A 26,525-nucleotide genomic window follows, 5' to 3' on the forward strand; every position below is an offset into this window, starting at 1 on the left:
CAGGAGGTTTGTTAGATGCAACAGAAATGCAGAGCCCCTAACAGCTGTGGGCACACTATTACAACGCTACTGTGTAATAGTTATCAATAATACTATAGTAACCCATCAGTGCAGATACAAGTTTGTTTTTCTAGGTAAATTATGGAAAAAAAAATATCCTCCAGACAACAGTAACCAAACTGTACGGTGGTTAAACAGCCAAGTACAGGAAGGGAATAGTTATGAATGTGAATGATATATGTGGGCTACCACAACATGGAATGTGTATTTAAACTATTTGCATCTCTTTGCTCTGCCAGATCATAATCATGTGGTTCTGTTTGACTTTCAAATTAGAGTTGTGAATGTATGTATGCATGTGCCCCATAGTTGCTGCTTTACCCACACACTTACTACATCCTTAGTACTGCAGAGTCTGCATTGGAGGTCAAAATTGGAAACTGCAGCATGTTAAATAATCAACGTAAGTAAACCCCTAAATTTATGCTACATGAGATAGGTGAAGCTGAAATAACAATTCCTATAGTAGACTTGAAAAAGATGAAGAGTGAAGGAAATAAATCAACAAACATTTGAAAAAGCAGCAGAAAGTTTTACATCGTGGAAGGTTTAGGGTGTAACTTAAACTGGTGGAGGGATTGACATTGCCTAATCCCATTTTCCTTGTTTCAGGTAACATGGGTCCTTTAGTTCTGCAACAGAATTCCCAGGATTGGTGAGTGCAGCAGCCCTGATACAAAACCTTCCAGTCATGTAAACCCACCAAACCACAAAGGAGGGAGATGTTATGCCATCAGCACTAGCCAACCAAAACACATTTATGTGACTTGGAAGGTAAATATTTTTTCCTTCCACAATCTTCCAGGGTGTATATTTATCAGACATCTTAACACCAACTTGAAAACACACTCACAGTTCTTTACATTTAAACAAGGACATTTGTTGCCTTGCCTGTCAGCCTGTTGAGTTGGAAAAATTGTTTTATGTAACTAGTCTGTTTGGACTTTTGTTATTTTAAACAAGTTGAAGCACACACCTCTTCACAGAGGAGGTGCTTCAATTTAAGTTAACTTCTGGTATGTAACAGGATCACAGTATAAACTAAATTTCACTATTGCTAATTTTGATTTGTATTTTTGGATAATTAGTCTCCTGAGTCATACTGTTCTCTGTCTAGACCTCCTAGTGGGGTCATATTAATTGTACTTTGTTACCTTCACTTAGTTATTTCCAAATCCAATTTAAACTTGCCCTCCTCCTTGCATGAACTCTGACAAAGTTCAGTTGAAGGTTTTTTGTGTCCTAATAACATCCGTATTCAGAGTCAATGGTTACATTGTCAACTTACCAAGAATCCTGTTTTCTTAGAAGGATTCTCACTTTTCAACAGCCTTAGTTACATCTGGTTTGTAATTATTTGAACATCATTTTATGATATACATTGTGATAAATATTGTACTGTGTGTTTTACATAACTGTTCAAATAGCTAATGCACCTACGTGTATAATTTATGGAAGTAAAAAAGATTTCATCGGAGGCATTTAACTCTGCCCAAGTCACACCTACAGCAGGGACTGCAGAGACAGGCTCTTCAGAACATTTGCAAGGAAGAAAAACCGAAAAACTGTCTTGAAATGTCAGAAATATAAGCAAAAGTTTCCAGTGTAGTTTGAAACATCCCCTCACTGAAAAAGGCAAACAGCTAGTCATGATTTTTGCCTTTTCTGACTGTCCTGAAACCCATCTTCTGAAAGATCTTTTCAAGTTGTGAAATTATTCCTCGGGAATTTTAACCACTTTCTAAATTCCCATGCTTTTCCCTGACAAGGGGACAGATTTGAACTTAATAGGTTGCGAGGTGAGAGCAGAGCTTATAGGTAATTTACCAATTAAGCAGCTTTAGTTTAAAAGAAAATTAAAAATGTTTCTATCAATCTTCAGTTTCATCTACCAGTAAAATCCTAATCAGATATTGCACAGTAAGAAGGTACTTAAATCAGCACAAGCTAGCCCATCCCAATGTGGTAGCACTGTGCAGGATTTGCTCTTCAGTGCTTAACAAAACCGCAACAAAAAGCATTCAGCTCTACTTGTAGGCTTTGTAGGTGTTGATCCTTACTCTACACTTCTCAGTGTGTGCCATTCAGTGATCCCAAGAACTGCTTGCCTTCAAGTTTTTAAACACATTAGAAAAAAGTGCTACTAAAACTCACGGCCATCAGGAGGGTGTAAGGAACCAGAGACATAGAAATTGGGTGTTCAGAGCTCTGTTGAGCTGTGAGGGTGCTGAGGTTGCCACCCCAATGTCACTGTGCCCTTTAAGTCTAGAAGGCCGTCTTTGTGAATAACAATATCCCTCAAGTGTTAATCCCTTCACAGACCCTCGCTGGTTTGCCATGAGAACAAGCAGCACGTTAGCACCAATTTCAGTAGTGTAGCCTATCAGAAACATAAAGAAAGGAACTATTAAAAAAACAACAATTCCTTAAGAAAATTAAGATTCCTCAGTGTGGAACTCAGCCTAAGGAAGCAGCCAGGGAGCAGAGTAAAAGCTTTAATTTCAGCAAGGAAACCTGAATTATGTCCAAGAAAATCACACCTCCCCTGTCCAGACTTCCAAGAATGAATGTACTTACCCCAAAGTTCACCTGCCTCTGCTATCACTAATGGTCTGAAACAGTTTTGCCACACCAGTCTATGTTATTCTGCCCCCAGTTTAGGAAGAGGCCTCAGCAAACAAATCCTGTCTGGGTAATCACCTACCTATTGCTGCCCATTTGCACGTCATCCAGATCCATGAACTGTACTGCACCTTGCTGTGGCTAAGCAGCACGTGGTGCTGTGCAAGCACACTCAGCAGGGATAAAGGCAGCGTCCCAGAGGAGCACATACACAGCACTGCAGTGGCCAAAAGCAAGATTTTCTTCACATGCACCATTTTCAGGACAAACATGGGGTTTCCAGCCATGTTATTTCCACAGTCTGCTTGGCCAGTGCTTCTCTTGCACAGATGGACAGCGAGACCCCTTGCTAACAGGAGTGTTTGATCAAGCATGCAAAGACATGACTGCACTCCAAGAGGGCTGGGGCCCAGATTCTTTGGATTCAGGCTACAGGGCAGTGAGAGGCTGCCACAAACTCTCTGGTCACAATGAAGCATCACAATTACAGTCTACAGTACTGCTTCAAATAAAGACACCTGCCTAACAAAACATGGGGCTGAATTTTGTGCCTGAACAAGACAAAATCCTAAAGAGCTGAGATTACAGACTAGTTGTGGAGCAGACTTTTGTGACCACTGGGTGAGGAGGACAGCAGGAGCACCTCTGAGCACTGCTGGGCTGTGGGAGGAGCAAGTGAAACAGAAGCCTCTGGAGTCAGCAGCACTTCTCAATGACTAAATCCCTGTCTGGAAAGCAGAACTGACCATGTTCCAGTACAGATGCTGCCATGTGCAGCAGCAACTCTTATGAGAAAGCAAATGCATGCCAGTTTGCTACTCACAGCTACAGTCTGGAGTAATAGCAAGCAGTAATTATTGCAGTAATCACATTGAAGTAATGGAATCTAAAGTTTGGATACCAACATGCCGTTACTGAAGCATGGAGTCATTCTTACCTCATAAAATTATTATGCTTTACTTGATGCTGAAAGTACTGCATCCCACAGAGACCCATTAATTAGAAGAGCAAGATTAGTCGTCATCATAGACAAGACTTACTACCTAAGAGCCATCTGCATATAAGCCACTGAAGCACTGCCATGCCTGGTTGCAGTTCGTGAGGCTGGAGACTCTGAACAAGAGAAAGAACCAGGAATTATGGGGTAGGGCTCAGGGGATAAACAAAGCTTAAACTGAACCAGATCAGTTTGCAAAACATCCTGACTCTGAGACAGATATCACAACCAAGAGTTCTGAATTACACTTTCAGTGTTTCCATATTCTCAACTTGGGAATTGATGCCACTAAGAAAGAAACAGTATGTTTCTGAAGCACATTTATCAAGTGCTTCATGATAAATGTGCTTCAGAAAAGCTCTACCATATATATTCCCTTCTGTATGGCAAAGGTTCATACTAACCTATTTTAACCCAACAGATCCATATCAGTTATTTCATAGGTTGAACCTAAAGCTCTACAAACTCTCACAAAAAAACCCACCTCATAATACAATACCAAGAAGCATAACTTACAATGTTCAGCAGTTGTTATTTAAAAAGTGTTCTTCTGCCACAAACCATCCCTACCTCCACAAATATTCTAGAAACATACTGCAGTCTTCATGAAGAAAAAAGATACAAACTCAGGAATCTTTCCTCACACCTTTGCTTCCAACTCACATTATGACATGTCAAACTACTCTGATACATTAAGAACTTTTGCAGTGGCACTGTGCTGTTTCAGAGTTACAATGGTTTTATTGCCTGGTTAATATACAGAATATAAACAACAGAGGCAACAGCTTTATTTCCACAACTTCTCAACAGTAGCAAGAAAAACAAGGAAAATGGAGCACAGAGGTTATCTGTATTTAGATATATCTAAACCTGTGTATCTTCATGGGTTTACTCTGGAGACCTTCCTTATCTTCAAAATATTTCCAGGATATTTGTTAGAATTTTAAGCCAGATAAAGTCCTTGGTATAAATTAGCTCCGAATTTAAAGATATTCTGTAAAGTGCTCCAATCAGGATTCATTCAGCTCAATGAATCATTTTTATTTAAGCATTTTAAGAAACAATATTTTGTTGAGCAGACATGATAAACACATAAATAATATTTCAAATATCAGTACAACCTTCCATGTATAAAACTTTTCCAGAATTCTTCTGAAAAAGGGTTTTGAGTTGATAAAAATAAATTCTATTAATTACCCTGAAGAACAGACAGGAATAACCAGGATCCAGTCACTGGAAAGTACTTTTCCTGTGGTTAGAGTTAGTTCCTTTTTTCTTTCACGTTCACCCACGAAAGCACACGCTGCTAAATGAAGTAGAGATGCTTATTAAAAGAAAAAAGTCTCTTAAAGAGCCGGTCAGAAATTTCAACTCCCTTTTTTTGGTTATGGGGACAGGTAGATGGATCCAGAGCTCTAACACAATGCCAGTCTGCAGGATGTCATTTCCGGAACCGTTTGAAGAGCGGGTGGATGTGCTTGTTGGAAGCCGCCTTGCTCCGCGAGGAGTGGTACTCCATGTACACCGTGTCATCTGCTCCAGACATGGAGCTCATTGTGCCTGCACGACGGGACATCTGCAAGCACGGGGAGAAAAGCCACAGGCTCAGTGCATGATTAAACAGACCAGCTCTAACCTACTGATGGCTGCTGGGCAGCACTGCTCATTTAGTGACCTTAACGCCAAAAAGTCTTTGAGTTTCTTTTTCCTAAGAGGAATTTCTACCTTAGAAAGTCACTGCCTGCCACACGCCATAAGTATGCAAGCATATCTAAGATTTAATATGGAAAGATACATTAGAGGGGAATTCCTAATGCGTTTCAACAGGATGCCATTTAGCTAAAAATTAACCCTAAAAATTAATTACCACATTGTAGCTTGACTTTAACTCTTACAACAATAAATGTTTCAGGCTATTTATTTTTCTTATATCTTGCTGAAAACATCCAACTACCACCTACTATAACAGAACTTCTCTTCAAAAAGAACAAAAGTGTCTGTTACGTTTCTGCCTTCTGGGCATGAGGAAACTGTGGCATGACTCAAGGAGCACAGTGCCACCACAGAAGAGTATGTGCTGTGACACAGGTGCATCTTATAAATGTTTGAAAATATGTTGACTGCTTTTGACTTAGATGATTTACTTCAAAATCCATAACAACAGATACGTATGATGGAGAAGGACCTGAATTCCATGTCTAACCTCTATCTTGTGCCTAAAATTTGAATTACTCAAAGCAGAGCGCTAATGCAACTTAAAAAGATCAATCTGTTCTCCAATGTTTCCCAAAGATACTAAGGTATTGATGAAGGAATCACATTTAGAATTGAAATGGAATGGTCCAGTTCTGTCATATCTGTGACCATCCTTTTCAAGGCATTCTTCATTACCTGAGCTGACTTTGAACCATATTCTCCAGCAACTACTTCCTCCTCAGCATCCAGGTCAGATGCTTGTAGGACTTTCTGGAGAAGCTGCTGCTGCTCTTCTTTGGTTGAAAATGAAAGTTCTTCTTCTTCCATGCCAGCAAGCTTCGTTATTACCTAAGAAACAGAGTACAGGACAAGGTGAACACTCTTCCTCCTCAGTGTTAGCTATTCAAAATGAAGACAAGGATTTTTTGATTCCATATGCTGTTGGAACTGCCTTCAACTTTCATTAAAGACCTGAACAGCTTAACACCATGGACAGCACAGATAGATCCTGGTACGTGATGTACATACATATACACACACACACACTGCCATTATTATAGTCTAGTTGGAAATGCAAAATAGAAACCTTTGGGAAGAAAAAAACGCATAAAGCAAAGCTCTGGACAGAGAACATCAGCCACACACTGTCCATACCAGCTTGACCAAGAACCTGACCAAAACACACACACCTCAGAAACATAATTCACCTCAGCTTCATCCTGTGGGCTCTAGATCTGTCTAGCTCAAGAACTAGCACTTTATGCTTAACAAAAGTAACCCACTAGCTTTCCAGCATAAACACTGAGGAATAAGGGAAAAAACCCTAACAAATTAAGATGTGTGATCAGTTGATGTCTGTGCAGCAACGTGCATCAGAGGGAAAGGGCTCTTTCAACTCGGCTGTTAGTTTGCTCTCTCTGAAATTCTCAGTAACTCATCTGATAGCCACAGATGCAGGACTCATGCCATCTTCTGGCAGTATAGTGCCATACACTCCATTAGCTGGAAAACCTCCGAAGGAATTGAAGAGCTCTCCAGCTTGTTATCAAACCTTACGATAGGCAGCTTGCTTTCTTCAGTAGAGGTACTTTGAAAATTTCACAAGCTTTTTTTCCCCTGCAGTTAAATGCATTTTGGTAATCACATGTTTATACACGAGAATCGCAGTTTCCCCACTGTGTTTCCAAGTTGAAGAGGTTTTGAGAAAGACATTCTAATTCGGCCATTTTCCTTGATTATGTAGTGTTTCCCCTCCTCATCTTCCTTTCTCAGCCTGTCTCTTCAGTCCACACAATTAGAAGCTAACTAGCTCAGTAATCTGGGCTGGGTCTTATCACAAAGACTGATACAATACAAAGACAGCTCAAGGTAAAACAAACGTGCATTAGATGCAAAGTACTGGTTTTGAAAAACAGGGTAGTGAAACACTAGAATAAATAACCACTGTTGTGGGCTGTTGTCAATGGCAGTTTCTAACTGGAAAATGAATGTCTTTCTAAGAAGCATCCTAGCTTTAAGAATCCATTCAGGGAAAGCAACCTGTCCTACCTGATGGCTAAAGGTCCCCATTCTTGTTTATTTAGAAGGACATGTGCTGTGATCATCTCAAAAATGAAGAAAAAGGAGTCATGAAAAGCAATTTTGAATTGCATTAGCCTGTTTCCAGTTGTGGTTGCAAAACAGTGCTAGCATGATTCATAGACAGGAAAGAATTCCCACTGCATCGCTTTTTAGGCTGTTCAACAGATGCCAAGTTGAGTTATCCCCAATTCTTTGATACAGCAAATTCTTCTGCTATTGGTTTAAAATTTAATATATCCTCCTCTCAATAAAACCACAATACATTAAATAACTGAACTATGGTTAGCTAACAAAAAACCAAACTTCCTAGCAGTAAACACCAAGCAGTAAATTGTGATTTAAAAAGCCAAGTATGTGACTTAGCAAAAAACCCCATATTATTCCAGTTCTCAGCATTGAAATAATTTACCTAAAGATGAGGTAGAGTCTCCAAATTTTGAAGAATAATGCAGCAAACATCTGCTGGGAATGACATATGCATAGTGATCCTGGATTGGAATGAAGAAACTCAAAAGATGGTTTCTTGGAAGTTTCTTCCAGCTCTATTACTCTTTGATGCCAGCTATGACTAAGGCTTAACGTTTGGCAAGCACAAGAAAATAGATATTCTAACATTTTGTTCCTAAACAGCAAATAAAAAACATTCCAGTACTGGTCAGCTAAAACATTACTGCAGACACTCAGCTGCCACTTGCACTACTTCTTTTCCCATACTGCACCAAAGCTCCGAGGACTCTGTCTTGCTTGCAAAATAAAATCCATCTATTTTAAACTCTTTTTAGTTCTAAAATCCAAGGCATTCAAATATAAGTAAAGGGATTTCTCTAATCTTCTGGGCTGTAGCCAGACAGATGCCTTTGCTGTAATTAGCAGCAGCTTAGTACTGATCTACAATTTAGTCTAAATACAGTCGACTACAAAGCAGGAGAAGGTTTTTACCTACAAAGACCATGACACACCTACTTCAGTGTAAGGACCCCGTAAAGCTCTCTTTGATGGGCCACTGCTTACAGAGCTATTATCCACTTCAGCACAGTTGCAGTTCAGAGAGGTTTTACCCACAGGGATGTCCCCTCCTGCCCGTGTGTTGGAGGCTGCTTTGCCCCTGTACCTCAAGCAAACCGAGTGTGACTCTGTGCCTCAAAGCTTGAGCTTGTTCCCTAAAGGCAGATTATGGGAGCCTTATTTTTCATTCTTCTCAGCGGTGTTTCTTACTGGGAAGGCTTCTAATCAGAGCCATAAACTCCACTTTTGTAAAGGAATAATTTACCTAAAAGCAAGAGCTATTATGACACGCTGTTGCCTTTAACAACCCAATACATGGACATATGGGGCAGCCCATGGATGAAAGAAAAAATAAATGAGATCTACTGAAATGTATCAAATAAAGGAGCTTTAAGTGGAATGAGATTCTATGCTTGGTAGAAGATGACATACAGAGATAGGTAATAAACTGAAGTATCAATTTTCAAGTGTGTCTGGAGAAATGAGGGAGCATTCAGTCCTTTACCAAAGGGACTTTAGGGGAAAGTTCTTTCAAGTCCTAGCTCTGTTACACTGTCAACACCAAAAAGGCTGGATATTTCAAGGAGTGTGTTTTAGTTACAAGTCAAAAGATTTCTACCCTGCAGTAACAGTCTTTTCCTGCAGTAACTTCTGTCATTCCCTAATCAAATAGCATTCAACCTAGTGAGATATTGGTGCTATATTTCATTCCATGCAGAGAAAATTACAAGGGAAAGTTCAAACTGTTGGTGGAAGCTAAATACGCAGAGTCTGAAGGCCTCCATTAGCCAGAACAGTTTCTGCCAACACAGAATCACTGTATCACGGATGGATCCTGATTTATCTGTACTACTGCAGGCTCTGCACAGCACTGTGAAATCAGTTCACAGGGTTACTGTGTGGACAAAGACCCCAGAGGGGTATTTTGTTTGGAAATGGGTTGCTGGGCACTTTGGATACCTAACTTTATGATTCCCAGAGTGAGATGTATGAACATTGGATGGATGAAACCTACCTGTTATATGCTGTCTTTTGCCATAAGGAAAAAAGTCTTGAGACTGGAGTTCTTTGGAAATTGTGACTCGTGATGTTTTGAGAAGTTTTCAGACTTGCTGCTGGCTGCTGTGACATGAACACTTCTCAACAAGGCTTTACACACAACCTGTAATGTGCAGTAGGGTCCTGGCACAGACAGGGAATAGAGGAGTAGGAGCACCAACCAATCCATGTGAGCAACACTCTGCTTTGCTCCCCAGTGGGTCACTAGTTTAGAGTCAGAAGACTTACCTTTCTAGAAGCTGTACTAAGCTTTTTGGACCTACCCTCACAGATGACAGAACAATCCTGAAACAGCTACTGCTTGTGAGCAAAACCTGCATTAACACATCCCACAACCAGAATTCTCAATATTTGCCCTACTACTAACATGAAACAATATGCAAATTATACTCTTAGCTAACAAGAGAATAAATAGAAGGGACAAGTTACCTTGAAGCTGTAACCTTGATCTACAAGAAACCGTTGTCGCTTCGTTGAATATGCCATTTCCTGAGTGTCTTGGGATACAAGAGAATAAAAAAAGGCATTGTATTCCTCTGCAACCATGCCTAGGAGACAGAGACACTGAGTGATTAGTTCCATTCGGAACACTGCAACCAAGAACAAAAAAGAACCTGAATACTGAAAACAGGTGTTTAAACAAGTTGACTCTCCACAAAAAACAATCTACAACTTTTAGCTGCACCCAGACCTTACATACACTGACCCACCAAGTACACAGCATGGAAATCACTTCTCTAGTTCTTAACTTGAGAATGGGAAAAAACAAGAAACGAAACAAAACAAACCCAACCAACCAACCAAAAAAAGGAAACAGAGCAAAGTGATCACACTGGAGCGGCAAGAAGAGTCTCCTCTTTATTATGCTAGACAAGGAGAAAGATTAAATTATTTTGAAGTCTATTATGCAGTTAAGAAGTGTCAAGAGCAAGGATTGTAACACAGGTCAAATAAGTTCAACACAAAAAGACAAAGGAAAAGTTTTATCAATGTAAACTTGAGCTTGAAGTGTTTTTTCACTAAAAAGTGAGACAAAGATATTTAGCTAAGAATTCATAGGGCTATTTGAAGTCCAGGATATAAAAGGATGCTCATATTTACGAAAAAACCAAACCAAACAGCCCCTAAGATCTGTTACCCAAGCAGTACTGGGTTCGTTTTTGAAACCCAAGGTTTCACTGAGACTGTTGTTAATTCACTGACATGGATTTTTTTATGCATTTTCAAACAAAGCCTCAGCTATAACAAGCACAAACTGCACATAAAGTGCGCGCAGATCTTAAAACCACTTTCTACTTGCACTTAAGACTTATTTTTCTAAACAAAGAGCTCCTTATAACTTTTGCAAAAACACAGCTAGTTGGAAAAAGTGAAAGTACCAAAGAACAAAAAAATTCCTTTTCCTTCAGCTTTTTTTTTTTTTGTCCTTTGGAAGCTTTCCCAACGCAAAGTTTTACTGACCCAGACCACTTCTTTTTCATCACTGGTGGAGAAATTTAAGATTCTTTTTGACTAAAACATAAATCTACGAGCAATATAAAGAAATACTGTGAGCATCCAGTTTCTTTGCAGTTCTGAGGTACCATGATGCAAAGCCCACAGCCCAACAATCACCTACCTCACTCACCTTTTTTGGCTCTCAGCACCCGTCCCAGTCTTTGAGCCTCCTGTCTTCGAGACCCGCCATGGGACGATATCTGGATCAGAACATTGGCTTCTGGTAGATCAAAAGAAGTGTCACCTACCTACAAGAGAGAAGCATCCTCTGAGCAGCATCTTATTTCCATGTATCATAAACAGAAACTTAATACAAGTTTGTGAGCTGCGATACAAAGATGTCAAATACACCACATGCATGTCTATAACTCACTCCCTCACTGTGAAGATGGGCACAATGGCACACTGAACATCCTCTACTTACTTTGGAAATGAAAATAGTGTTGATTTTTGGATTGTGCTTGAAGTTTTGTAGAATTTGCATTCGTTCTCCTTGTGCAGTAGGTCCATATATGTAGGGTCTGGAAAGAGCAGAACATACCCAAATAACATCAATTCAAGGTTTCTCAAGCATTTCTTGTGAGGTAGGAAAACAGCATGGCAGGGAGTGCAGTCCACATCTGAATTCATTTAAAAACAAAGCAGATTTTGGTACAACTTTCAGTTTACTTTTAGCTTGTTTGGCTTTTTATGGCAGCTACCCACTTGTTTGTGGATCCCTCTGCAGCAACCCAGTCTGCCAGAAATAAATTCTGGCAGTCAGAAATGGTTTGGAATTACGTGCACCAACACTGCCACAAATCAACAGACTGAATGTACTGGCTAAGCCTACATGAAAGACCGAAGGCAGCTGTTAACATAGGAGATTTCATTCTCTCAAATCTACTGACTTAGCACTTTGACAGCTGCAACTTCTGCTTCCTAATTAAACACTTGAAAATCCAGGCTTCTCGGTCAACAATATGCTGTCACAAGCTGCCTCTTGGATGTTGTGCTGGGAAAATTATTTTTTCTTTTGAAGTTAATCTTTTGCCCCTCCTAATACCTTCTGGACCCACTGAAATGCTAACAAGGTCCCAAATGTTCCATGGCCAGAGCAACACTTCACCTCAACTTCCTAACATCTGACGATGAATCACCGGGAGCATTTATTATCCCAACCCAGAAGCCCACACAAACTCTCAGTCACCCACAGACTTCACAAGTAACTTGGGCTATGACAAATTTTCCAAGATTGTCTCTAGAGCCTAGCTGTTTCCTTCCTGCCTGAGCAGAGTTTAAAAAAAAACCCCAACAAAACAAACAACAAATCCACAAAAAACGAAGCTGGAAATGGCAAAGCCTGCACAAAGACAGGCACGCCGGCGTGCACAGCCACTGTGTTTTTACCTCTTGCATTACTCTTCCAAATGCTTATTAACAAGCATCTCCAAATAACAGGAATCAAGTTCTACAATTTCTGTTTTGCTCACCCTTCCATAAATTACTTTTTACACGAAGAACCAACTGAAATGTTTCATTTAACTTTTAATGTTGCACACACATGGGTGGCAGCTGGACATAAACACTCAGAGTACTACGGTTTTCTATTCTTGTCCACTAACCCTTGTGCGTTGGCACCACTTGCTTTCTTCACAACAAACTTTATTCTAGTTTTTCTTTTACCAAACAACCCTCTGCACCTGGAACCTGATTCTCTTATTCAGTGAAACCAGAATTTTAGAAAAACACAGCTAAAAAATCAACATGGTAAATGAGTCAACCCTGAACCGCACTGCTGTTCTATCGGTAGCGTTCGGTAACATTTTAAATTGTGATGATTTTAATTCCCAACAATACTAAACAGATAATTTAAACTGAAACTAACACTCTGGCGTTTGTGAGCCTTCTGTTTCTTAAAGCCAGCAAGAAAGGGTTGAAACACGAATTTTTTTTTTTGAGAACAGAGTATCTTAGACCTCCTGGGTACCAATCCTCTGATTCACCTGCCTGGGATCCTACTTGACACTGATTCACTAACACGATTACCCTCCTGACCGAGACACCCAATGCTAGACTGATTTTCAATTTTTTTTTTTTTAATGACCCCTTTTCCCCACTGCAAAAAGATATCTGAGGAATCTTCAAAGAGAGACCCCCCTCCCATTAACAGCCATAACTGTCAAGGCCAGAGGCATAGCCCTTCAGAAACAGTGGCATAAACATATCAGTAACACCAGTAAAAAACAGTCAGCACACGAGCTATACGACACTGGATGACAGACCCACGACAGAGCAAAAGCTGGCTAAGCAAGCTTGAATTCCATGGCCCCTGAAATTAGTCAAAATAAGCCCTGCTGTCACGTGCATAGTCTTTCCCTGCCAGTACCAGAGGAAGGGGGGCAAGGAAGGAGCAGGCAGAAACCTCTGCTCACTATGTGATGTGAAGGACAGAGATTCATCCGATCAACGTGAAAAGCAAGCACCTCCAGTGAAAAGCAAGCACCTAATACTTCCCTACTGGTTTTCCCCACGTGCTCTCCAGCATCTACCCTGCTTCACAACTGGTTTGCAACTCAGCAAGCACCCTCTCCTAGCATCACCTGTGGTAAAGGCTCTTTCTGTGGTGCACTGAACACTGCTTAGAGACATTCCAGAAGCACCATTACAGCTAATCTCTGTCCAGACTGATTAAAACAAATGATGAAAGAGACCACAGGTGTTGGAATTCCTCCAGCACCATTAGCTCTGCTCACTATTTGATGGCACAGCGAGCCAGCACAACATGGCTGTTAAACTACAGTCAAAATTGATCCTGAGTTTTGGAAAGTGTAAGGCTTGTTTGTGGTTTCACTAAGAAGCACTGCTGAAAGTCCTAGACATGAAATCATAGAGAGTCATAAAGCCCCAGAGCTTCCAGCCAACAAGGCGTTATTTGGGCTTGTCAAAGGACGAGGCCAGCTCCTATGCTTATTTTCCCCAATAAATGCTCTACATATGATCCTGGCAAACAGTCTCTCTGATCATCCCTCCCCAAATCCTATAAAGACACTGATGCTAGCCCCTCACTAAACTCTATTTGTAAAACCTGCCATAACTGCAGTCACGATAGTCATTTAAGGTCGCAGAGGAGCTCACAGGTGCAATATCCTTTCATTTATTAAACCATCACAGTAGTTCTAGGCAGTGCATGGTACAGCACAGATCCCCCAAAAGTTTGTCTTAAGTTTTTTAGACAAGGTGAAGACGTTTGAAGAACCTGAAGGGGAATGCCCCGAGCCCTGAAAGATCCAGAAACTTTAAAACCTTTGTCTCAGAAAGACAGGAGAAGCTACCAGCCCTTACAGCAATAGTTCTGGTGATATTTTTTAAAGCACCTCATTTTCTCACTGGCTTTTAATAATAATGGAGATGGAGAAATACTAACGGTCTTTCACCGGAATCTTGGATAAAAACTCCTCTGAGGGAGGTACTGAACAGATTCTTTTCAAACAGTTCTACACCAAAATAACATTGCAGTGTCAATAAAATCCATCCAGAAACACTTCCCCAAGCTCCTTTTTATACAGGAGGATTGGAGTTAAATCAAAGTATTACACGAAATGTCTAAAGACTACTGATAGCTGCGAGATTACAAGGGAACTCTCCAGGAAGGAGGAAAATAACAGAGGTGTCCTGGGTGGGAAACACTTACTTCCCAAGCCTGATTGCATACTCCTTCAGTGCAAACACATTGTCAGCAAACACGATGATTTTATCGTTCCGCCGCTCGTGAAACTTGATGAGGAACTGGCAGGCTCTGAACTTGTTCGGGTTCATGGTGTACAGCAGGATGCGCTTCTTCGTTTTGATAGCTACGTATTCTCTGTAAAATTCAGGTGACATTGGGCACCACACCTAGAATTACAAAAGCACAGGCACACACAAAACAAGCCTCTTGTTATTTATTATGTTCCAGTGGGAATTGGGAAGTTCTTCGGGGAGTAACAATGCATCACAGCTGCCTGCACAGGGCAGGCCACAGACTTTAACACAACTTCTGTACCGGGTGGTGCAGTCCCCAGCAGCGCAGCCAAACTCTGTTTTACCTCAACACTACTCTGGCCTTCAAAAGGGCTTTGGCAGGAAGATCCAAGACAGAAACCAGCAGTGGGATTGGAAGAAGGCTGGAAGATATTTCCTTTATGTTTCATACTTAATAATTGGACTGAATGCTATTGTGTATTACAGAGCGATAATTAAGGGAATGAGCTGTCTGTGTAATCTCCCTGTCACAGCAGTCAAAGCTTTTTCCATAGAAAGTAATTGTCATCCATATTCTGAAAGCTGAGACACAGGTTTAATCTTAATTACAGAAGAAACATACCAATCTTTTCTTCATATACCCACAGAGGAGGGACCTTTATTTTAACAGCTATTGAGTCGACAAATTTCAAAACACTGGGATTGACTGACTAGAAGTTTTCAGGAGGTTTCCCTAAGCAATTATTTTATTATGTAAATACATGTCATAGTACTGCACAAGTCTAGGCCTACTGAGGTATTTTTTTCTACAGTAGCATGGAAAGAGAAGAATTTATGAAGTTTAAGAGTTTATGCCAATGAAATAACACCATCTATAGTACGTGCAAGTTAGAAGACATTCATTCTGCTGTACAGGACTTATTCCCCTACACCCATTGCACAGTACAAATTACCAGATTACTGCAAAGAAAAACCTCTTTCACAACCATCCTCCAGCTGAGGAAGTTAGGTGACAATTTACAGGAGGTTATTTAGCCTGATTCATTCTGTACTGCTAAGAACTACCTTTTTTTTTGGTTTCAAAGTGTTTCTTCCAGTGAGTTAAATGCTAGGTGATGGTTTGTTTCATCCCCTGAAGACATTAACAGTAAATTTATGCACTGAATAGGCTCCGTTGTTATTGCATGCTGTCTACATGAAAGATTTAAAATTCTTAAATCAGAAGAGAGTATTTCCAAGCAAGAATGAGATATGAATACTGAACTTCTGATAGTAGTAAAATAATGTATGTATTGCTCAATGCCTCTGACTACAAGGCAAGCTGAACATGTTTTGATTTGTATATGCACTCTCTTCTGGATTTAGAAATGGAGAAAATCTACTTCTCACCCACACAACCTTCCCATTTTTACCTTATGCAAGACATGCACACCAAGACAAAAACTTAGCAGGGCAGTTGGGAAGGGGGTTATTTGTAAATTAAAAAACTCTGAACATACAGTTAAAGAACAGGCTTGTTCTCCTTTTTAAAACTTCTGCCAGAGCAGTACCTGCAGTGACCATGACCTGCCTCATCAGACAGCAGCACTGCCCTCTCTTGCCACCTGGAAAGAACCGCACTGAAAGAGCAAACCAGGCATCTGTTTTGGCTGGGAGGCACAAGGCAAGTAGATGAAAGGTGCTACTTCCCAACACATCAAGAAAACCCAAATAAACACACAACGCAGTTGTGCCTGTGTGAGACTTGTTATGCAGCAGCCACCGAGTTGTGCCACCAAAGGTTACTCCAAAACACTGGCCAAAAGAATATAACTGTGTAGAATTTTCATGCCATTCCGAAGCAAGGCAGCCCATGCTTGGCTTTTCAATGTCTAAAGGGCAGTTCAGGGACTGAGAAGAATTACACTCCCAAGGCAGAATTAACTAAGGGCCTAGTTAGTTAAATTTGAATTTGCAGACTGGTTACTCTCCCTTCAACCTAGTTGTTTTCTAGATGTTCTTTACTTATTACTTAAAAATTGCTGAGTTGTTTTTTTTTTCCTTGTACAACCTCTATTTTGCACAAAGTTCAAAAGGAAAACAGCTGACCTGCAGCTGCATCTTTTATTCCAGTACCAGAGCTAGGAAGGATTGCATGAAATTATCAAGGCAGGGTTTTAAGAAACAAACAAATAAAAACCCAACAAACAAAGCAAATCAACAGCAAAGAACAACAAAACACACACACAACCCACCCAATTAAAAGAAACCCAACAAAGAACAACAACAACCACCAAGAAAACCCAACCCCAACCAACCCAACAACAAAAGGCAAGTCCCCCATGCCCCAGGGAAAACCTAAGATAGTTAAATCATCAAACTACCACAGCATGCTGCAGCTGCAAGAACACCTTCCACTCAATGGGAATCTCAACAAACTCATAAAGAAACCCACTGATGGTTACACAGAAACCACATCGAGCTCAAACAACTGAGGGCTTGGGAACGTAGCAGAAATAACAGATATTTTCTCTGTTTTTAAACTCTTCCCTTGACAACTATCAGAGACACAATACTAAGTTAGACTGTAAGTCTAACAGCAGGGTTCCTTTAATGTTCCAACGAGCCTGTATGAAAGTTCCTCTTCTCTGGTATTGGATTTTTCCTCTCATCCATATGCTGGAAAGATCTGGGGTCACACACAATTACATTGGAAAGAAACAGGAAGATCCAGTCCTATGTTTTCAATTTTCACTCTCATGCATTCAGGCTTGAAATAAGCAGGTGGACTTTTAGGGTTTTTTTAAATCCTTCTACTACCCTTCTTTGTTTTAACAGTTAGAAGAATTTTCCTCAAACAACTACAGACTATCAGCTGAAGTGTCTGAAAAGCAGCTTCCAGCACACCACCTGATGTCACGTTCCTCGTAACATGGTGTTATGCTACCACAAAGAACTCAGCTCAAGATACAAAGTCAAGCCAGAAGGCTTAATAAAAGTCATAAGGGCACCCATTTTTCCCAGGTAAACATGTAGAACTTTATACATCTTCCTTAATAAAAGAAAGGGCAAGGTTATAAGCATACTAAACAAACACTGGTAGTACCAAAAAGCAGAGCATCACCTCAGCACACTGGACTTTAGCAATGTAGCCGCTGTTCTGCAGCTCCATCCAGTTGGCTTCATAGAGCTTTGGTCCAATCAGGAAGTTCAGGTCAACAATTTTATCATCTTCTCTGACCAGGGTAGCTGTCAGCCCCAGCTTACAGTGAGCTTGGACAATAGTGAGCACACGTCTGAACATTTTTGCTAAGAAATGCAAGACAAATGTTCTGTTTACTTTCCTGAACAGATTCAGAAGACAAACACTGCAACTTAAAACCCACTTTCATCAGCTCCTGAACACAAAGCAAGCACAGTGCTGGGAGATTTTACCCCGTGTCACTTACACTTCTAACAAATCTGTGTTACAGCAAAACTTCACACCGACTGCCACTTTAGTTTCCATCTTCAATGTACTCTGAAAATCCCAGTAAACCTCCTGGCATTTGTATTATTTCCCAAGAGAAAATTAACATAGCCCGAGGTTACAGGGCTTGGTTTAGGTCACACAGTATTTCACAGAAAGAACTATGACACGGGGACTCTTGGGTGACTCTGTCACATTCAGGACCTCTAGTACATGGCAGCTGCTCATCTTTAGCACTGCTAGAGATCCTGTAATAGCAGAACCTAAAGATGCAGCAGAGACTCTGTACCTTCCCTTTGTGAAACCACGAAAGAACAGAAGTGGCAGAACCGTGGCAGCAATACGCTACTCCGATAAAACGGCAGTTAATCACCAAGGTCTACTTCTGAAATCTATCGTTTCTGTAGACACCAAGTTATATTCAAATTAAATCATCAGCACAAGGTAGAGCAGCTAACAGAATCTTGGGTAGTATTTTTAGCCAGGATTATTCCACAGACACTTTAATACTACGTTATTGCTTTCCAACAGCATAGATCTCAATTACACAGTAATGTCGAACACAGCAGCTATTTCTGGACAGTAATTGCTATGGTAACTCATATTTTATTGAACAGAAAAAGATATTAACTGCTAGCCCAGAGTGGTGCTACATCTCAAAAGAAAAGAAGGCAGATGAATTCCTCTCCTGTTCCAAATTTGTCTACAGCAAAATTATATAAATGGGGTTCAGGTATCTTAAGAGTGTGTTATCAACCTGCACAGAAGGTGGTGGCACTTGTATTTTACACTGCCATTGTAGAAAACGTGGTGTCTAATTTGAGGGATTTCAGAAAACTAATGGTCAGCTAAACTCTGTAGTATGGGGGAAGGAAAAAAAAAGGGAAAAGAAAGAGAAAAGGAGAACAAGGCAGTTTACTCCCACTTCTAAAAGTGCACTGTAACAGTAACATCATATGTAACACGAAAGGTTCACGCATCATTTCCTTACCAGGGATAGTATGCACTTCATCCAGTATCATAAGGCCCCACTCCTGACTTTTAAGCCACTCCATTACTCTTTCTGCTTCCCAGGACCTTTTCGTCGTGTGTCCCAGCATGGAGTACGTGCTGATGGCAATAGAGCAGCCAATGGGCTTGTCTTTGGCGTCGGAAGTGAACCGGCATATCTGGCTGTCGTCAATGGTGGACCACATCTTGAACTGCGCCTTCCACTGCTCGACAGACACAGCAGAATTCCCAAGGACCAGACACCGCTTGCGGACAGTACACGCAGCTGTCACTCCCACCAGGGACTTGCCAGCACCTGCAGGGGAAGAAGAGCAACATTCACCAGTCACCTGCCAGGTATCATGGGAGTAGGAGGAAAATGAATGCACTGAGAGGGTATGAAATCACCTAAGGGCAAATTCTCTTTGTTAACTTTACTGTAAGAGATTCGCTTCTAAAAAGCCAGCTGGAGAGTCTCCTGGACATGTAACTATTTTCTCAAGAAAACTGTCATAAACAATGGCTCTGCCAATTACATACAAACTTTGTACTGCTTTCTGAATGTCAAAAGCATGTTAATTCCAGGTGGCTCCAAAACACTTCCCCTAAAGATCATCTGTCCCACTGCCCTCATCAGTTATGTTTGTTCTCCCAGACAGCAAGCCCTTAAATCTTTCCAGCCTTCCTCCACACTTCTTCCAGCACCCCTTACATACTCTCTCAGGCCCTTGACATATCTGCCATGTGCCTCTTCCACCCCAATCACAATGTCACAGGCACGCAGTCTCCCGTTCCCTCCCTTTTCTGTTGCTTCCTGTAGAACCCAGAAGCAAATTATTCCAATGCCAACAGCTTTACCTTCCACTGGAAGATCAGCAGAGCTGACAGAACAGGGAAAGCACAAACGTAGCCTGAGGCTCCCACAACTCAAAACAGTTACTCCATCACTACAGGGATACAGACAGCACTGGGGCAGGTGCCTGACAGCAGTAACAACAGGGCTCTCCCCCACCACAGCCTCACCACACAGCCACTAAAATCTAAGAGGTATCCAGAGCTGTCCTTACTACTGTTTGAAATCTAAGCAGCTCTCACATTTGGAAGTTAATTTACACAAGGAAAATAAAGAACAGAAACCCCCAAAATCGACCCAGCAACTTACCACATGGCAAGACAATAACCCCAGATCTGGCTCGTCCATTTCCAAACATCTTCCTCAGGCTCTTCTCCTGATAGGGCCTCAGGACAGCTGTAGGCTTCAGGTCAATATTAATATCAGGATTCACAGAATCATTTCTGAAATCATATTCTGCCAACAAGGGGTACTCCAAGTGGATACAACGCTTCTGAAGTTCTTCAATCATCTCCTGAAGAGGAAACAAAGCTTCAGATGGTAAATTCTCCACATCTGACTTTTTTCTTTGTTATCAGATCCCATACTACCATGAGAAGTTACATTTATCGTTTATGCTCATGAAGCCTGCAAGAGTTAAAGTTTATTCCAAAAACTTTATTCATGACCACCCCACCCCCCTCAAACATCTTTATTATCAGTCAATATTAGAGAGGACTCTTCAGACAGATGGAAGGACTTGATGCATTCATCTCAGATGTGCTGTTCATCTGGCACTAACTAAACTACTCCCTGAATCCTGCAGCGAAGAGCTGCCTAACAGACACAAAAGGGCCTGTGTGCTGCACAGAAGGACCTGCCAAAGCTGCACATCTGTTAACTGGAAAACCCTGGTAATATCGCAGGTATTCCACCCCAGTGAGGGGCTGGTTCCATCACCAAGAGATGGGTGGGTCATGTAAAAACAAAAGAGCTACTAAGATATCTTTTTAAAAACCCCACTAACACACCACTAGAATCACCAAATCCAGAAACAACTTGAGAAATTTTGCAAAAGCCCTCTGAAGGCTGAGCCAGGTCTGTGCCCCAACCTCCAGCTGCCCTTCTCCAGCTACGAGATCAGGACCATCAGGAGTTCCTTCTGCAAATACAAATCCAAAAGAAAACCAGGACAGAACACTGCCAAAACCCAAAAAGGACTGTCTTGAGGACAGGGAAGGAACAACACCCAGTCTGCCACCCTAGAGATCCTAAAATTTTGGAAAGCAAGAGGCAAGAAATGTGAAGCACTTCCAGTGATCTTCCCTATCAAACGAAGAGCCACTAAAATAGTTGTACCTGCTTGACTTCAAAAGACACTGTCTGCGTTTCCTCCTCTTCTTCCTCCTCATCTTTGTCCATCTGTTCATAAAACTCATATAAGTCAGCTGGGACATCTGGCTTATTCTGAGCATCTGTCCCCTGTGATGTTGATGGACCAAAGCCACCTTCACTGGATTTGGAAATCTGAAATAGAGGGACAGGAATTTTCACCAAGGGTTTTGCAAGAGACACTTCCCCATGCTTCCCCCCACCTCTGATTAGGGCTCACAAGGGAGGCAGAGATCATTGCTGACAGAACTGAAAGCAACTGCTGATGCAACAAAGAAACAATAACCCTTCCAAATAGCAACAGTTTATTGAACGTTACTTCAACCCCATTAAACGTGCCCAACGTACCGCTGACTTGCTTGTGAACGTCTCTGTAATGAGCTCTGTTTCTTCACCCTCAGCGTTCCTCAGGCGACACTCTTTAATGACGTGGTCCTGCAGAAGCTGCTGAATGACATCAGGGTGGGTACTTTCCACAAAATATCTAAAATCAAGAAAAACATTCCCCCCTACACTGATCAACCAAATAACATACAGGAAGAGTGGCACATATACTTAGAAGTGTATCTATCCCAGGCACACTCTCAGGTACCCAGCTTGGAGGCAGTAATTTGAAAAATAAAGAAATTCTGGCAATGGAACTATTCAGCAGGTGCCTCACACCAAGAGCAACACGTACCCATCCTGCTCCAACGCTCTCCCACAGAACCTGAGTGGGAAAACACCAGCAGAACTGCCTGGAGAGCGCTCTTCCAGCTTACATTCTTGCATCTTGCATCTTAGGTGACTTTTTTGAGACTGGATTGAGGTGAGTCTGTGAAATCACTGGATGTGGTGTTTGCTTTAAAGTCCTGCCCACAGGACCAAAACAGCCCGAGACAAAACCCCGAAACGCAGACCATCTAAACATAAATACGTCAAGTAGCACATCCTGAAATGGATGGATGCCAATGGATGCACTTATCCTTCCCAACCAGGCAGAACACGTGAGACTGAAGGACAGCTGTAGATAAATCTGTCTAACCAGGCTCAGCGACATTCCTCACAAAGGAATACATGAAACAATTACCTAAAAACCTTAAGGATACATTGCAAGTCTGGGCAATAAAGAAACATGCATCTTAGCAAAATGTAGGAGTACATAATTCACAACCTATTCTTTAAGTCTAGCGACAGCCACCAGCAACTCACCACAGCCAAACTGCATTCACTGACCAACATATTAGAACACTTCCAATCACAGAAAAAATGACCCTGTGTTGACAACACTACGCTCAGCTGGGAGCCAGAGGACTCGACAGCAACAGAGACCACTCCTTTACACACAACTGTGCTTCCAGAGGGCGTCCTCTGCTACACCAGGTAAGGAAGACACTGCTTACCTGTTGTGTTTCAGCACCAGCTTCACCTTCCCGTAGCTGACTGTACAGAGCTACGAACGAACAAGAGCAGTCATTAGAATACTCAAAAGAGCAATTGCAGGCTTGGGACCAAATGCCACTGTGCAGTGAAGGTCCCTCAGGGGAAGGATGGTGCCATAAAATGTCATAGATTTGTTTAATTTTATACCCAATTGCTTCCAAGACTGAGAGCACACGTGTGCAAGGTAAGGCAGGATAGGGCAGGCTAAGTTTTATGGTGCCCAGCTATTCCACACTGCTTCCCACACTCGCAGGCTTCTTCCAGAGCTATTATTTCCCCAGGCACAATTCCTACGGGCTGAGCACACGCACACAGGTACTTGGGCACACTCCCTTTTTCTTCTTTGAAAGCATAAACCCACCACAGGATATGTTCTGAAAACAGTATGTGTGCAGCAACATGCTACAGAAACAGACAAAAAATTAGATAAAGGTCTCTTGAAACAGTGACAAAAGAGAGTAAGACAGGGAATACAATGTATGACTAAAAAAAAAGTCAATTCAATAGATGCAGCTGGCAAAGGGTTTTGCTAGTAGCATAAAATATACTTCCCATGCCACTAAAATGGCCTTACCTTGATAAACTGAATTATCCCATCTGGGACGCCCGTCTTGCTCAGTTTCTGCAAGTAGTCTGTGATGTCACTTGTCTGCAGCCCGACGCTCACAGCAGCATAGAGCGAGTAAGCGGTCAGCTTGTACTCGTGGATGTGGGTTGGCCGGCACACAGGCTCAGCAATGGCAACCAAGAAGTCCTGTGCGTATTTGTAAACTGGAGAAAAGGCTTCCAGAAAGATGTGGCCATCAGGAGCCTGCAGAAGTAAGGAGAGATATTGAAGGCTCAAGGGCATCTGTTAACAGAACCAGGAGTTCCCCACAAAGTGCCGTAATGACATAGAGAGGGCCAGATGCTTAGGTAAGCGATCCACCACGGGGCTTCACACTAAGCACTTGCCCAAACAACAGAGTTACAAGAAAAAGAAGAAAGGAGACACAGGAATGCCCAGCTTTTCTCTTCTGAAAGGGTCTAGACATTGATCTGCCCATGTCCTTCCCACGGCACTGAGAATAAGCTGCACCCAGCTCAATGAGGCTTTGACAGACCAACATGTCAGGGTATTTTTTCTTTCTTAACGTTAAGCAAATTGCTCGAGCAGAGACGTGTTTCCAACCCTGCTCCTCCAAAACAAAACTCCCTGATCATTTCACATGGAAAAAAACAGCAGAAATAAGGGAAGGTGGCACTTGTGTGCTGCAGCATTCAGTAACAGACGCCCTGCAGATGCTGGCAGGGCAGCCACCTCCTCTCCACCCGCTGGTGCGACCAGCTGAGCTTTGCACAGGTGCACTGATGTCCCTTCTGGGGCCGAAAGGCCAAGCGGTGCCACACGAGACACAACCAGCCTCCCTTAAGGCTGCTTTGCACCAACTTGCAGACCGCATTGCTGGGTCACCGCAACACTGGAGCCAGCTACTGCCAGCGGCCAACGCAGCCACCTCCACAAGCTGTTTTACCTCCTCCCTGCCCCGAAACACACGGCCTCAGGTCGCCACTGCCCCGGCCGGTCAGTGCACACTCAGCGCGGGAGGGACCTGCTGCTGCCGCCGGGACAGTCGTTCCCCGGCATGGGCAGACACGCTCCCGGGCAGCCTCAGCCGCGCCACCAGCCCCGCAGCGACCCTCGACTGGGTCTCGGCCTGCTCCCTCCCCCCGCACGCACACCCCTTTTCTGCCCCTGTCCCCGCGGCTCGGCCCCAGCCCCTGCGCGGGGGGCGGGGGGGACGCGCCGCAAACGCGCCCCTGCCCGTTTCCCGCACGGACTCCAGCCCCACGCACCGCCCCACGTACCACCCAGAGCGGCCGCGAGGCGTGGTCGAGCTTCAGGGGCATCTGGTGCCTGTAGTCCTTCGCCCCGTACTCGTCCACCTTGGTGCCGCTGTCCTCCACCTGCTTCCCCGCGGCGGAGGGCACGGCCTCCTGCGACTCCTTGCCGGGAGCGTCGTCCTCATCCTCTTCGTCGTCATCGTAATGGCGCTTCTTGGACTTCTTCTTATCTGGGAGCAAAGCCGGAGCTCGGACAAGGCGGCCCGGCCGCCACCCGCCCCCAGAGGGGAGCGGCACGGCCCGGCGCCCCCGGGATCCCCCCCCCTTCCCCCACCTCCCACCGCGCTCCCCACCCCGGCCGCTCACCGCGCTCCTTCCTGCCCATGGCCGCTGCACGCCAGCGCCCGACCTCGCGTCACTTCCGCAGCGCGGGGGTTGCGTTCCGGGGCCGGGCGGCCGCGGAGGGAGGCGCGGGGGCGGAGGCGCGGGGAGCGGGGGCGGGGCAGGGCCCGGCGGCCGGCGCCAGGCAGCGGCTGCGGGGTGGCGGAGCGGGCAGCGGGGCAGGAAGAGCGGGGCCAGTAACGGAGGCCGCGTTCCGCGCGGGGGTGAGGCCCAGAGGCCTGAAGAGAGACTCGACGCCAGCCTTGTCCCTACAGAGTGTTTTAATATATTTCTAAGTACAATTCGTGTCTGATTCTGGAAATACAAATACATCTGAATGGTTAAAAACAAAAATTAAAAAAATATTTTGAACATCAGCCAGCTGAAAATATATTTATCTAGTAAATCATCTCTCAAAGCTTTTATATATTTAATCGTCCTAACTAAACATAGTACCCTTAAAAAACAAGTTCATAAAAATGTAGAAACGAAACCGTGGAACAAGATTACTGGGATATATACACCGACACACACATCCAGCATACACAGAGCTACACGGGGGCGGGGTGCTTTCTCGGTGGGTTCCTCTGCCTTTGGAAGGTCGTCGGCCCAGCGGAACCAGTAAACTCCTGAGTTCCTCAACCAAGACAACCACAGGCTAATTATTTTTTTAAATTGGATTTTATATCTCTTTTTTTCCCTTTTTTTTTGTTTTTTTTTCTTTAGTACAGAAGCTATTCCATGTAAAGCAGCAACAGCGGGGTGCGGTTACTGGCAGCAACACCTCAAAAGCAATACCCCCCCCCCACATCCAGACAGTAGTACGTTGCACACACACGTGATTCTCATACACCCATCGACAATTGGTCAGAGTATTAAATCAGTGTACAAATTAAATATTTCCAAAAATGTGCAAAAAAGTCAACGTTGATAGAAAAAAACACCTTTGTGTACATACATTACAAACTGTGCCCAGCATTCAACTGAGAGTAAAAACATTTACAGTGAGAAACCGATAGATTAAATAGAGAATTTAATGGCTACGTAAAAATGTACATTAGGTCGAGTAAATTTACAAATTTTTATTCATAGCTTCATGAAAACTAAAAGCCTACGTTCCGATTCATCTGAGTCTCCTCCACATATGTACAGCGATACTCCTGCGAGGTCTGAGATGACAGACGCTATAGGCTTTAATAAAACCCTTCCAAGTTTAGGATGACATCACCTTTTATACTATCAACGAGAAACAAACACTAGGGAACTGACAGTCTAACGCCTGTTCAGGAAAGAAAAAAGCAATCTGTGTTTTAAATCCACATGACAAAACCTCTGGGGAACAGGGTCGCCTCATTTTGGGGTAAAAGGCATGACAACCCTCTGAACTACTTCCCATGAACATCTGCTCTGGAATTCTCTTGACAGAAGGCCCTGGCCTCCAACCCTCGTTGGTGGACTCAACGCAAGGGCTGAACCATGAGATTCAATTTTAATGT

The 26,525-nt window shown here is 42.9% G+C and overlaps 1 protein-coding gene across 1 annotated transcript; it reads right to left on the bottom strand.

Moving 5' to 3' along the window:
• Window positions 1-4,413: 4,413 nt before the first annotated feature.
• ERCC3 (ERCC excision repair 3, TFIIH core complex helicase subunit) lies at window positions 4,414-25,036 on the bottom strand. Its single transcript, XM_084264867.1, has 15 exons — window positions 25,015-25,036; window positions 24,673-24,878; window positions 23,399-23,635; window positions 22,785-22,834; window positions 21,751-21,886; window positions 21,370-21,537; window positions 20,341-20,545; window positions 19,180-19,494; window positions 17,844-18,028; window positions 14,691-14,893; window positions 11,442-11,538; window positions 11,148-11,265; window positions 9,950-10,068; window positions 6,071-6,223; window positions 4,414-5,255 (listed from the first exon to the last, which is right to left on the bottom strand). Exons 1-15 carry the CDS (start codon window positions 25,031-25,033, stop codon window positions 5,121-5,123), a joined length of 2,346 nt encoding a protein of 781 aa, XP_084120993.1. The 5' UTR covers window positions 25,034-25,036; the 3' UTR covers window positions 4,414-5,120.
• Between the last annotated feature and the right edge of the window lie 1,489 nt (window positions 25,037-26,525).

Source organism: Gallinula chloropus (genome assembly GCF_964237585.1).
Source record: "Gallinula chloropus genome assembly, chromosome: 5".
Classification (NCBI taxonomy): domain Eukaryota; kingdom Metazoa; phylum Chordata; class Aves; order Gruiformes; family Rallidae; genus Gallinula; species Gallinula chloropus.